General features: G+C 46.6%; 3 protein-coding genes across 5 annotated transcripts in view; 1 reads left to right on the forward strand and 2 right to left on the reverse strand.

Moving 5' to 3' along the window:
- On the forward strand, nt 1-9577 carry RAC3 (Rac family small GTPase 3). 3 transcript variants are annotated; one of them, XM_021534069.3, is made up of 6 exons: nt 1-108; nt 2128-2199; nt 2471-2588; nt 3220-3282; nt 3766-3925; nt 9275-9577. In XM_021534069.3, the coding sequence occupies exons 1-6, from the start codon at nt 74-76 to the stop codon at nt 9454-9456; spliced, it is 630 nt and encodes a 209-aa protein (XP_021389744.1). In that variant the 5' UTR covers nt 1-73; the 3' UTR covers nt 9457-9577. The 3 variants fall into 3 exon arrangements, with proteins under 3 accessions (XP_021389744.1, XP_031362221.1, XP_021389746.1); XM_031506361.2 differs by lacking the exon at nt 9275-9577 and adding an exon at nt 7493-7860; XM_021534071.3 differs by lacking the exon at nt 9275-9577 and adding an exon at nt 4036-5123.
- DCXR (dicarbonyl and L-xylulose reductase) lies at nt 5116-8481 on the reverse strand. Its single transcript, XM_021534068.1, has 8 exons — nt 8398-8481; nt 8233-8330; nt 7983-8137; nt 6714-6756; nt 6294-6393; nt 6068-6132; nt 5862-5979; nt 5116-5402 (listed from the first exon to the last, which is right to left on the reverse strand). The coding sequence occupies exons 1-8, from the start codon at nt 8453-8455 to the stop codon at nt 5299-5301; spliced, it is 741 nt and encodes a 246-aa protein (XP_021389743.1). The 5' UTR covers nt 8456-8481; the 3' UTR covers nt 5116-5298.
- Nucleotides 8957-14131, reverse strand: part of RFNG (RFNG O-fucosylpeptide 3-beta-N-acetylglucosaminyltransferase) — an 8198-nt gene continuing 3023 nt past the window's right edge. Inside the window, exons 5-8 of the mRNA XM_021534067.3 lie at nt 13285-13373; nt 13029-13194; nt 11646-11731; nt 8957-11421 (exon numbers count right to left, since the gene is read on the reverse strand). Coding sequence (XP_021389742.1) covers nt 11355-11421; nt 11646-11731; nt 13029-13194; nt 13285-13373 — 408 coding nt within the window. The 3' untranslated portion in view covers nt 8957-11354. The remainder of the gene's footprint in view (nt 11422-11645; nt 11732-13028; nt 13195-13284; nt 13374-14131) is intronic.

The raw sequence follows: 14131 nt of genomic DNA on the forward strand, positions 1-14131 counted from the left end.
GGCCCCGCCCCACCCCGCGGGCGGGCACTGCGGCGGAGTCGCGGCGCAGTCGCGGCGCCGCCATCGCGGGCAGATGCAGGCGATCAAGTGTGTGGTGGTGGGCGACGGGTGAGTGCGGGAGGGGCCGCGCCCCGGCCCCCGCAGCCCCGCACCGAACGGGCCCGGCGGCGTCGCGGGAAGGAGGGAGGGCTGGCCCGGGCCTGCGTCCCGGGAGAGCTGCTCCGCCGGCGGGAGGCCCCGCGCCGGGCGGCGAGGCTCGGTCCGGCCCGGATGGACGGGGGTCCGGCTCGGGTGGGGCGGGGCCGGCGGCCGAGCCGCCGCTGAGTCCCGGCGGGAGACAGGGGCCTTGCCGCGGCCCGCGCAGCCCAGCCCGCTCCTTTCATAGTTCATGAGCTTGGCTGCTGCTTGGGTAGCAAACACCCGCTTCTCCTGGGTTTTACGTTTGCCTCCTAGTAGGTGCTGGTATTTTGCTATTTTTCATTGTACCTGCTTGATTCCTGACAGAGTGCACCCGAAAATCTTAATGTTCGCAGGTTTCGTATGTCCTTTTGTTGATTGTTCTGAGGTGAAATGCGTTGCTCTTTCTGATTTCACCATCTGCTCCTTGTCACCCTTTTTGCGTTTTTCTTAAGGCTCTTCCTAAATGCCTTTTTTTGGGAACACATCTGCCTGCAAGATGCAGGCATGCACTAGATTTATGCTGCTTTATAATTTTCCTAGCTCATCCTGCATATTTTTCCTCACAATTCCAGTTTACTTTTCTGATCACCTTAGCAGGAACATAGCTGAGGTACTCAGACCTAAATGTGAACAGGTCTTTGGGAGGGACTAGACTTCCCCTTTTTCATGCATGCCACCCCCTCAAATACACATTTGCGGTGAGACCTTCTAGGTTCCAGCCTGTGAGGGTTAAAGAAGGGAGTAGGAGAAAGCACAGCCTTATTGCAGAGAGGAGAGGTGTGACTGGGAGCTCAGGATTTTGTAAATGGAGTTCAGCTGAAAGTTTGCTGTCGTGAGTTTTGCATTAAGACTAAATCAACTGTGCAGACTAAAAGAAACACATAGATACACAGATTTTTGTGAATTATAAGTGTCTCTGTGTGGTGGAAAGAGAAGTCACACTTAAAGAGGGTTGGACCAGTCAGCGTAGCAGTTCTTAACAAAACTTCTCTCTTCTCAGACTGAGGGGACCTAATCCAAATGAAAAGTTGTAATAGTGCTTTGTTCTCTCTGCGCTTTTTGTCATCCTGGTGTGTGCAGGGGACTGTCAGCTCTCTTCCTCTCTTCTGACATCCTCTCTCACGTCAGTCTGGCTGCAGAATTGGGTAGGGGATACCCATTTCTGCTAGCTATTGAGCTTCACCCAGGCACCTCAAAGCCACCTTTCCCTGGCACTGGCACTCACAGTCTTTTTCTGGAAGGTTGTCTGCAGTTTACAACTTTTCTCGGTGATAAAGAAGTTGCTCACACTGCTGGTGCTCTTCTGTTCTTACAGTGATGCTCTCAGTTAGGAAGTCTGCAGGGCTGGTTAAAGTCCCTGTGCTCATGCTGGCCAGGCCTGGCCCTTGCCAGCTGCCACTGCTGGGCTGACCAATCCCATCAACCTTCAGCAAAGCCGAGCTGGTGTTTTTATCCTTTTTCACTAATGTTTTCCAAACTGACAGCAGTCAATATTAAAGTCCATTTTTGTTTATGGATAATTACTTTTTCTCCTTTGTGTTTATTGGTACTGAATTCCTGTATCTGAGGAGCAGAAATCTGCATTGTTGCATGTTTTTTAACCTCACTGTTTATCCATTTTGCTAAATTACTATGCATCTGTTGAGCCCAGCACACAACCCTAATTTATTCCCTCTCTTGGTTGTATTTTGACTGATGTCTTGCTGAGGGCTGAATGGGTAGGGAAAAGGAGTGACGACAAGCAATGTTAGGACGTGCTCAGGCAAGGTGCACCTTTTGACTTCAGGCCATGTCTGTGACAACTAGGGAATTCCAGCCTGCAACAGATTTGTTTTCTCACATGGTAGCTTTTTACCAAACTGTTTTCAGTGGGGGAAGGGTGAGTTTTACTGTCTTAGTACTCCATGCTGTACCCTTCTTTATGCTTGTCACTCCTTCCCTCTGCAGGGCTGTAGGGAAGACCTGCTTGCTGATCAGTTACACCACAAATGCCTTTCCTGGAGAATACATTCCCACTGTGTAAGTAATGGCCCTGGGCTTCAGTTGCTTTTTGATCTGTATGCTTGTGTGTGTAAAAGTTTGGTTTGTAGATGAAGAAGTGGCTGTTGCAAATCAGACTGTGGACTTGACAGGTAAGGATGATGCTGTGGCTGTGTGCATGAGGAAGGCAGATTGTCCCCACTGGAACTGTGCTGCAGTATCCTTTCCCAATTCGCTGTGCCTTTGAATTCCATATAAAGAGGTGAAGGTGACCACAAAATTGTCACTGATGGGGACTCCTCGTTTGCAGGTTTGATAATTATTCTGCCAATGTAATGGTAGATGGAAAGCCAGTGAACCTGGGCCTCTGGGATACAGCAGGGCAAGAAGACTATGACCGACTGCGGCCTCTTTCCTATCCACAGACGGTGAGTGCTGGGCTTGGGCTGGCTTGTGACTGCTTCCTCTCAGAGACAGGGAGGCTCCCAAGGACAGACATGCTTCTTTCCATTGAGGAAAGTCTGAGTTCCTGCAGCTACACCCATAATTCTGGTTGCTTAAGAAGTATCACAGCTGATTTTCTCTAAGAGATTGTCCTGTTCTAGTCTCTTTATAATAGTCTTTGAAGAGTTATGGGTTCCCCAGGGAGGCTCAAGTAAAAGGAATGCTGTAGGGCTGTTGTGCAGCCTAGCCAGTTCCGTGTTCCCATTCTCTCTCAGCAGAACAGATCCCCATTGGGCTGTCTAGGGAGTGTTTCTGGGTGTAGCAGTTCCTAAGCAGCTGTGCTGCTGGTGAAGCCCTTAGTGCTGTTAAGATGTTTGAGGCCTCAGGCTCTTAACATGCAGAGCCCAGCATTGTGAAAGGAGATGTAATCATACACTCAAGGTCCATTCCTTCTCTCTCTGAATTAGTTTTAACATTTTTAGTGGGCAAGAATTTCTTAAGGCCACAGCAGTCCTTGCTTGTGGGAGGAGGTTGTCATTTCTCAGGCTCCCTCTACAGCCTCCCTTCACTCTAGCAGTTTCTTTCTGCACAGCTGACCCTCTTGTTTCCGCACAGGATGTTTTCTTGATCTGCTTCTCCCTTGTGAGTCCAGCCTCCTTTGAGAATGTCCGAGCTAAGGTAAAGTATTCTCTTCCTGGGTGAAATGGTAGAAGGGAAGAACCAGTGACACTCCCTGCCCCACCCAGCACCACACCTACATGCCCAAAACTTCAAGCAGTAATGTTCCTGTGAGGTAAAATCATAGTCTGCAGGTTTTAAGTGGGGCCTGCTTTTTATTAATGATTTCTTTGGCTAAGTTATTGCCTTTCTGAGTCTGTTTTAAGATCAGGGATGTTTTAGAAGCTAAAACGCAGTTAAGGAAAGCACTGTGTGCAGAGTTGGCTGGCAATGTCTGTCAGGATTCTGTGTCTTGATGCCTTCATTATTACCTCTGTACCAGTCTCTTTTTGCAGAGCATATTAGAACTGTAGGCAGCAGTATCCTGTTCAGGTGATGCCTTCATGTCAGTAGTGAACATCTTCATTCGCAATAGTAGGAATGCATCCTTATGGATATGGCCACTCATATAACTACTTTTCTTACCATGCCTTTCTGTTTCAGTGGTACCCTGAGGTTCGACACCATTGCCCAAATACACCTATTATCCTGGTGGGCACCAAGCTGGACTTAAGGGATGATAAGGACACCATTGAAAGGTTACGTGATAAGAAACTGGCCCCCATCACCTACCCCCAAGGCTTGGCCATGGCTCGGGAGATTGGTGAGTCCCATGAGCAGGCAGATGTTGGTGGCACTGAACTTTGTGAGTGGGTGAGCAACAGTGTATGGTGGTAGAACTGAAGTGGTTGAGCTGGAGCTCTCTTTCCCCAGGGTCGGTAAAGTACCTCGAATGCTCTGCCCTAACGCAGCGGGGCTTGAAGACGGTGTTTGATGAAGCCATCCGGGCTGTGCTCTGCCCGCCGCCTGTGAAGAAGCCTGGCAAAAAGTGTACCATGTTTTGAGGGCTGTAGCCTTGGTGTTGGCTCAGCATGCTGTCATCCTCTGACAGATTGCATATTAAGCTGGGTGTTTCTGAAGGGGGCTGGGATGTGTAGGGCCCTTCATCATGTATGAAGTCAGTGTTTTTTAAATGTCTCTTTGATTTAACGTCAGTGTTGATGTGAAGGGGCAGTGGGGACAGAAGACCAGCTGGGGACTATACAGCCCCCAGGGGAGGTACAGCAGGGAAGGCAAGGTAGCTCCTTCAGGCAACAAGCTGTTTTGGCTCTCCTGAACTCCGAGTGGAAAGGAGTTCCTGTTCTGGAAACACCTGTTTTCAACCTGCAGGTGAAACAGGTGGTGAACATCCTGGTGGGAGTGGGGAGGGAGCTGATTTCAATGGTGCTGAAAGACAAGAACAGCTGGGAGGATGGTAGGGTCTCCTTGCCCAGCCTGCTGTGGCTAACAGTTAACAAACTGGTGCTCTAGCAGAATGTTCCGAGACTGTTAAAGAAATCATAACCAGCCCTGGAAGGGGTCAAATGAGAAGCTGAAAAACGAATAATTAGGTGCTTTACTGGGTACTAGCCAAACTTTTTGAGTGAAACAGCTCCATGCAATCAATGCATTTGCCTTTTTGTGTGTGCACACCCTAGGACAGCATGGTGCTGCTCCCTGCCCCGATTAGTCTTTGGCAGGGCCTCCCCCCAAAATCCAGTTTCTGCAGAGCAGGGCTGGGGTTGTTCCCTCAATTTTTTTTTTTTTCTACTGAAGACAACAAAGGAAGCAATGAGGTGTCTGCTAAATTCTTTCTGTTCCCACTGAAAATGCAGACAGACTCTGCAGATTTGGATGGAACAGGGAGAGCTTCTGAAGGGTTGTGGGGGAACAGGGTTGGAAGATAGGTCCAATTTCTAATCATCATGTAGAGTGACAAGATAAAACCTTATTTGGTGCAATAAACATTCTCCATGAAGGTGTATGTGAGCTTTATTATATAGCAGCCTTGCAGAGCTGATTTCCTGCCTCACTTCTAATACAGTCTTCAGGCCTGCTGCTCCTCTGGCAAGAAGCAAGTCATTGTTTTCTATCCAGTTTACATCTAGGCAGTATTCATATGAAAACTGAGACCAGGTGTGAAATGCAGGTGTCATCTTAGGAGACAAGAAAGCCCCCATCAACCATCAGTGAGCTGCCAGTTGTCATAGCACTCTTGTCACTCAGCAGGAAGAGAATGCTGTTCACCACATCATCCACCTCTGCAATCAAACACGAGAACATCTGATGCTCACCTTAAAGTGTACCAGAAAAAAAAAAGCACTTAAAAAGGTCTGCCTTTGACCTCTACAGATAATTAGAGCTGTAAAGTGTTTCTGCCTTCAAACTGTGCTTGATGAAGTGTCTGGGACAGTGTGGCTGAGAGCTGGACATCAAAGTGTCCTTGTGATCAAACGGTGCTTAGGTCACAGCAAACACTCTGTCAGGTTTATGAACAATAGAGTAAGTTCATTTCACTTGTCTCAAGATGAGGAGGGTGTAGAAAAAGCGAGAGGAGGGTTGATTCTCATCCTGTCCTGAAGGAATACTGCAGGAATTCAGCCAAAAGGCATTCAGCTCTGCTGAATGCCCAAAAATCAGCAACTTCTGGCTGTGATGTAAGTGAGAAGGCTTAGAGAAACCATGAGAACACAGCCTGGGGACAGATGTACATCACTGACCTGCAAACTTTCCCAGCGGAATCCGATTAATCATGGCAGCAGATTTCTGAGGGTCACTCCAGTTAATTCTCCCCATGTCAGTCATAACCACGGTGGGGTTCACAGTGTTCACCCTAATCTGGGACCAGGAACAACAAATAATCTAATCCAACTGCTGTGGTTGTGCTCAGGTTCAGCTTTCACACTTTTCTCTCACAGACTCCTACCTTGTGGGGTCCCAGTTCCATTGCCATTACTTTGCTCAGCATATCCAGAGCACTTTTTGTGGAACCTTTAAGAGAAGGGAAGAAGAGGAGATATTTAACTGCATAGCACCTGGTCTGGAGGTGCTATGGAACATGGGTATTTTGCAGCCCAAAACTGGCAGCCTGGTGACTGGGTCTCCAGCTGGTCAAAACTGAGAGGGGCACTGCTAAAGCTGCACACACTTACAATAGACAGCATGATCCCTCAGCGCACGCTTTGATGCCTGGCTGGAGACATTCACAATAGCTCCTGGCACCCCCTGTGCAATCATCTGCCGAGCAACTATCTGGGAGAGGGAGGAGAGAGAAAAAAAAAAAGGAATGCCAGAATCCTAACAAGAGAAATCATTATTTCACTCCATAAGAATTTTGCTGGGCTATTATGGTAGACCAAAGAACAAAAACACCTGGAGGAAGCAAGTCCTCACTGCCTTCTGCTTACAAGAGAGTTACAGCAAGAGTGTGAAGGGACTGTATATGTAGTTTGTCGGATTGACTTTGGACTGCAGTCCTTTCAGCCCCTACAGTGGACACATACCCCTGCTTATATACAACAGTTTAGTCACTGCTATTCATGGAGGCAGCTGCAGTGACAGTTCTTTCTCACCTGGGAAACATGAAGCACAGCCCCAAAATTCACATCAAGAGACCTACAAATAAATCATATTCAAGTTACAGAGTGGTTGTAGCCCAGCCCAGGGAGCTGTCTTGGGAGGCAGCAGAGGACAAGTGCTGCTGGTGTCTTGGAAACACTGGTGATACTCTAGGATATGGACAGAAATGCCAAGTTGTCAGGAGAACCAGAATGGTCAGGTGGGATTTCAGCAATGAACCAGAACCATCCATTGGCTGCAAGCCTGTCAGTGTGTGAAGAGGTGCAGGCATGCATCAGGTACATTTTGCACAGGACTCTGCTCTTCTGCAGCCTAATGGAATTCCTCTGTCAAAGTTTAAACAGAGCCCTGGGCTTCATCCAGGGCAGATGACTCTTAGGTCAAGCAAACCCTTCACACAGATTTACAAAGCAAAGCTGCTGTAAGGTGGGTAGAGGCAGCATTTCTTCTGTTTGCCACATTGTGCTTCCATAGGCTTCCACCTGCCAGTTCTGCAGAATGATCTTGGTAGAATCCATACATTTGATGTTCTAGTCACAAACCTTTATTACAGATTCTCAACAGCCATTTTTAACACAGGGACACAGTGTAACCCATTTTCTCAGAAGGATGTGGTCAAGATAGCCTGTATCCTAAAGTGTACTCAACAAAACTACAGACCTTTTCAGAGAACAAAGAAGTCATGTTATTGTAGTTAGCAAATTTAATTTCCCACCATGACTGATTTGCTTCCTTACCTGGCTTTGTTGTCTCTATTTCTGAATTGTCTTAGCAACAACTGCCTTTCATTTTAACGGAGCTGGAACTAGACTGGAAGCTCTGAACTTGATGAGCAGCAAAGGCACTCTCCTGCCATGCCAGTGGGATGACTGGTGCACCCTGGCGTTCTGGAGGTGACACTTCAGGTTCTGGCTACTTAGAAATGGATATTAAGAGCCAGTGCTTTGTTTCCTTTTGCTGTTTAAGGGGTCAAAGGTGATGATGTATGAAAAGACAGTAAAGAAAAAGGACATATGCAGTAACAATCGACCACTGGGCATTGCCAAAAGTGTGCATGTCATCCTGTTCAGCGTCTATACACCAGTTGCTGACTTTGTTATTTTCAACTGCTTTCCCTCTAATAACACCCTTTTCTGGAAAGCTCTGCCGCCGTTTTTGACGTTCACAGCTTCGTAACGCCCTGGCGAGCATCGGCCCCAGAGCTCCCCGTGGAGCTGCCGTCCGGTGCGGGAGCCTCTGGCGGGCCAGGGCCGGGCACTCACCGCTGCAGGGCCGAGCGCGTCACCTCCAGGAACGGCTGCAGCTCCGCCACCGCTGCGTTGTTAACCAGCAGCTGGAACGGCCCCGCCGCGCCCACCGCCGCCTCCGCAGCCTCCCAGTCCGCCAGGTCCACGCAGAGGGTCTCGATGCCCGGGCACTGCGGCGAGGGCGGCGGCGGTGGGCCGGGGGAAGCCCGGGGCCCCGCTGCGGGGTTATTGGGGCGGGAAGGGGGCAGGAGGAGGGGTCCGGTACCTCCCGCGCGAGGCTCTCCAAGTCCGCCGCCGTTCGGCTCAGCGCAGTCACGCGAGCCCCGGCCCTGCTCAGCGCCACGGCCACGGAGCGACCGATCCCTGCGAGGAGACGGCGTCAGGCTCGGCCCGGCCTGGCCCCCGCCCCCGGGCCTCCGCCGACGGTCACCTTTGCCAGCCCCAGTCACCAGGGCCCGCCGGCCGCCGAAGCTGAGATGCGGCTCCATGTCTCGGCCGGACTGTGGCCGAGGCGGGCCCGGGGCGGAGTCCGGCAGCGGGGCGGCTCCCTAGGGCGAGTGAGCAGGGCAGTCCGTCCCCGCTTCCGCCGGGGGAGCGCAGCACCAAGCTGGTCTCCACGCTCATCCGGTATGACAGGCAGACGTGAAATTTCGTGGCTCTCACTCGTTATTGACGCATCATTTCAGCGATCACGGAAAACCAGGCTTTTTAGAGTGGTGAAAAAGACCTGCCAGCTCTGCCCCCTCGAAGTTGCTGCTGAAGATGATAATTAAAATCTTCATTATCTCAATTCCTTGACTGTACTCTGTTAAGAAGCAGCTGCAGGGATTATTCTAATCCATCTCTATTCTCCACATCTGTCATTGAGCTTACTTGCTTTTTGGCCCTTGGCATCACATGAGTCTGACAGGCATAATTTTCTGGATTAGTGGGTTTATGGTTCATTTTTGATACAGAGCACATGTGAAGAAATATGACAAAACACAGCCTTTGTCATATTTAAATATTTATTTTATAGAGTCACTTTATATATGAAAAGTAGTTTGATAAAAAGGCTGCATCCTGATAGATCCACACGGCTTACTGCATTCTCAACACAAGAAACCTTGGAACAAACCTAAGCACACTGAGGTTCCCCTGTTGCCCTGCAGAACATGGCCCTTTTTAAGTTCCATAAATACGCTTCCAGCTTTGAGGGCACTTGCCTCTTTGGCATACCTAGTGTGACCAGTGACCACAGTGTGAAACTTACACCATTTAGTTTTGCTGTCATCAATATAAAGTGTTGTAATTTCTTTTAACTGCAGTTTGCCACCATTGCTGCCCAGTCCTAGCTTTGTCTCTGTCATCTTACAAAAGGCTGCTTCCAGTGGAAGGGGAAGAAGATTTCCAACAGAAGAGTTCAGAAGCAGTGCTTGAAGACAAAATCACCTCAAGAGCTCATGAAGTTTCAGTTTTCTGTTACAGGACTTTAAAACCAAGAACCTAACAAGTGCTTTAAAAAAAAAAAATATGGATACAAGGAATCTCCAGAACTATTAATGACAAATAATTAAACCAGAGGATATCTCAATTCTAGTTAGCAGAAGATCTAATAAAGAGGTAGAACCTACTATGCCACAAATCCTCCTCTGTTTTCTATGGGAGGCACACCTGTAACACTGACAGCCCATTATGGAACAGCCAGTGTGCTAGCTGGGCTTTGATCCAGCTCCCTGTAGCTTTCCTATTTCCATACCTCATGTGTACCTTAGTACACACGATAGAAAGGAGAAATACAAGAATGAGCTGCAGGACTGTAGTAAGTAGGAGTCAGCTTGTTTACTCCTCAGTAGAGCTACCTAAAATCATGCAGAGGACAATATACTGAGGTAAACACTGAAAGGTTGCAGGGAACACGGTATATTTGAGGAGGCTGACCCCTGTGTTAAGTGGCATACTTGAATACCCTACAGGCATTTGCCAGGAAGTTAAATAATTAGGCGAACCTCACAGTACAGCTGAGTGCAGCCATTTAGAAACCTGAAACTTCTGCTAGGTCCACAATCAAGTCAATAATCACAGCTCCAGATCATACAATGGCATTCTATTATTCTTCCCTTAATTTGGCCTCAAACTCTAGCACTAAACCAGCAAGTCTTTTTTATAAGAGTAAACAGTGATTTTGCAAAGGTATATATTTTTTAAGGTATTCTACAGATCAGGTAGGGTTTGCACATGGCCAGAGTCTGGGCTAACAAAAAAGTGAACATATGGAGCCCTACTCCTTCCACTTTAAAAACTAAGTTTACTTTCTTTAAAAAGCAGCAGATGATACTGCTAGAGCACTGTACTTCTGCTTGTGAGTGTGCAATCTCCTTGTAGTGACTGCATGAGCTACTTGTTGAAATATTAAGGAGGAAAAACAAATACTAATCTTGACTTTATGGTAATTAAAAGATTATCTGAAGAAGCTGGAGTAACCATGTTAATACAATTAAAGGTCCTCAAATGATACCATCAAAACTCTCCTCAGAGCATTGCAGCTATCTAGCATTTCTCCCTTCTCACACTGCTTCAGAAACAGGGCATGTTTTGCCAGCACAAGCTTCTCCAGCTCATGTGACCAACTACTAGCCAAGTAGGAGGAACAATTACCATCTTGTAAGGCAAATATTTTTTCAGTATCAAATATCAAGGGAATAGATCATAATCATCAACCATTGCAAGGCAGTTGGCATGGGAGCCAGGTCCCACAATTACCTCCACAGGAGGTACACATGGATGACAGGGGAGAATGTACATTGTAAGCAACTCATCTAGTCTTGAGTAAGCTTACCCTCACACAGGGTTTTCTCATGACAAAGGCTTTCAGCCTTGTTTACCCTAGTGATTCCACAATTTCTGTATTCTATCCCACTGCAGTTTTCATCTGTCAGGCCACAGAAGCTCTTAAATAGTTCTGTTCCCAAGAAAGATGAGTGAAAACTTCCCCTTTCTTGTCACCATGGGGACTACAGTCTGCTCTTGCACTCCAGCTTCAATACAGTGGCTTCTAATAACCCCTAAGGGTAGTAAAACCACTCTCACTCCCCGTACTGCATTTGCCTCAGATGTGCCCAAGCACAGGTTCACATGCCATCAGATGAAAGTATAAAGTGACTCATACACACAGGACTGTGGTCATCTTATGAAGAGCCACAGACAAAAGAACAAAGATGCTTCTTGGAATGTCCCAGGCTGCAGCTGAACAAACCACACCTTATTGCTTTTCTAAACAGAGTCTGCTACCTCCTTTGTAGATACCACTGGTTGTCTCCCAGAAGAAGAATAAAACCACCAAAAAACTCTGCAACTCCTGCCTTATGCAAACTAGGTAAGACATAGGTATCAGTGGCTGGTCAAGAATTATGACATCTTCTTAGCAGGGCACCAAATAGTGTCAGGATAAAGCAGACAATGAACAGATTTAAATCTGTATTAAAAAAGAAAGAAAAAGAGACAGCATTAGATTGGAATTCTCCATACATGGAACATACTAGCACTGAAAGTGCAGCACTCTGATGGAGCAGGGGGTGGCTCTACCTGCTTTTGGCAATGAGCTGACATAAGAAAATAACCCCATTACTGGGTCTGATCATCTTACAGATGACAAACATGAACATGATAGGAGATGTTGTTTTGGAAGTGGATACTAACCGGGTTGGATCTTGCTGAAGGCCAAACACTCCTCCCACACTCACGACATTGTGTTTGTTCTCAGGGTCACCGTAACTCAGGGTTACCTGGAAAAACAAGTAAACATTCAAGACTTGCAACACTAATGCAGAAAATCAGAGTGGACATAGCAGGGTTATTAACAAAGTACCAAGAAAGTCTCCAAAGATACTGTCTGATCTGAACACGGATCACATTTGGAGGACAGTGGTTAGCTGTGACATAAGCAACATTGGCGCTGAATGGCACTAAGGGCAACATGGGAGAATACACAGAAGATCTGAAAGTTGCATTGCCCTGAAGGACAAGATGAGTTTCAATTGTAAACTTTGTAAGGACATAAATTCTGCTACTGTTTGTACCTTCACTAAATGACACATTCATCCTTACCAGATATTGCCGTAAGTTTGCAATAGCAATATTTTAGCACAGGGGGAAAATATAAATATTTGCATATTAAGTAGCATGGAAAGGATTGTCATGTTTCAAATCTGAAACAAAATTTATATCTTTGGAACCCCAGGTTCCTCCACACAAGCGTTGCATGAAGAATTTTTCAGGTGTCAGGTATAAGAAGACTTACCTTTTCTTTATAATTGTACATTTCCTGGGTTTTGGGTTAGCTGTCTTCATCATGGAACCAATGATAACCAGTGAAACAATGTATTCATGCTGCAGTCAAATTCACTAACATGAAGGGAGATGACATCACGGTGGAATTTGGCCCCAAGCACACATTTCTGCTGCCTAATACAATTGCCAGAAAAATATAACCACCCAGCATGCAGGGGCAAAACCACACTCGTGTTTACTTATGGTGCCAAGCAATGTGATGCAGGCAACACTGCTGGATGGCCTTGTGGCTCCACCTGCTGCCAGGGAGGTAAAATGTATCCCAGCAATTAAAAAGCAACTTCATTTTTCAGAAGCAACTTTTAAGTTTCTTGAGATTCATACAAATTGTTCTTTAAAGTGATAAAACATTTAATTATGTCAAGTACTTATATAGCTGCCTTTCAGAACAGCATGAGTTAAGATAGAAACTTTGTTAGGCAAAACCAGGAACACTGTTTAGCAGATTTCTACTCTTTCTGCTACATGCAAAAAAATCCATGTTTAGGAAGAGATGGGGTACACCCTACCTAGGCTTCATGTAGCATAATGTGCCCTCAAAGGAGGGTTCAGCTATATGACCTAGTTGGTTAGGGTGAAACTGTGCTTTTCATCTAAATGAAGGGATTGAGCAGGATACAGCTCTAAATGAATCTGTAGATATCCTTTGCTGAAGAATGCTAAGTCTATGCAGTGTCTTCTTTCTGATCAGACTGAGGTGTAATAAACACAGGATATGAGGCATAGCCCTACCTGCTGCAGCACAGACTCGCCTTGAAGTCTTTGCAGATTTTCCAGGTGGGAATGGAACAGTGGGCTGTGCAACAGCTTTACCTCCAGCAGCCCTTCGATGATGTAGCCAATAGTGCAGTCATCAGGAAGACGTACTCTTTCTGCAGTACTGATGAAATTGCCCAGGCTGTGACAGAGAGCACAGGAGACAAGCTAAAATAGGTTTTAAAGCCTCCCAAACATGTATTGATGGAGCTCAGCTAGGAACAATGCTTACCTGGCCCAAGGACTCATCTTCAGGGCAAGACCTCGGCTGATACAGAACCCAGCTCCACCTGTGGCAAACCAGAATTTCACAGTTGTCTTCTGAAGAGCAAAAAGGAAAAACACACACAGAGCAGTTACTGATAATCCATCTTTTTGCATTTGGATGGGCAGGGAAAGGAAATCAAAGTTCTATTTGATACCACATATGAGTCAGAACAAGGCTACAGATGAAGTCCTATTTGTTTAGGCTGCTGAAAGCAGCTAGCTGTTCTCTCAAATGAAACTATCTATGAAGTAGACAGCAGGTGAACCATCAAATTAGCATAAGGGAGGTAGCACACATAAAATGGGAAATGGTAGACTCCCAGACAATTACATCTGTCCCCTATTCATTTTAACTAAGGGTCATAGCCAGCTCGGTGTTACTGAGGATGTCAAAGGTGGTCCATATATATATATGATAGTCTCGTTGGACGTGGAGCCAATTTTGTTGTGCAGAGTCTTCCCTAACAAGCTGTTTTATAACTGAAGTTTTGGCCAGCGGATTGATGTATCTTTAAAGACACCTGCTAGTGCAGGTGACCTGGTTAGTATTTTTTCCTTAGCACATGTATCTTATGATTGAGATATGTTTGCTCCTGGTTCTTGGAAACCTAGTAAAGCATTTACAATATAAAATGGTTATCTATCCAGAAAGCTTCTGTCACCCATGTGACAAGTTGGTTCAAGATGATGACAATGTGTGTGAAACTGCATTCAAAACAAATAAAAAACCCCCTTGAACTCCCATCCAAACTCCCAAGTCCTAAAATAAGGAACACAGCCCCCAAAAACTACTAAAGGAAAAATAAGAGTCA

Source organism: Lonchura striata, chromosome 19, assembly GCF_046129695.1.
Source record: "Lonchura striata isolate bLonStr1 chromosome 19, bLonStr1.mat, whole genome shotgun sequence".
Classification (NCBI taxonomy): Eukaryota; Metazoa; Chordata; class Aves; order Passeriformes; family Estrildidae; genus Lonchura; species Lonchura striata.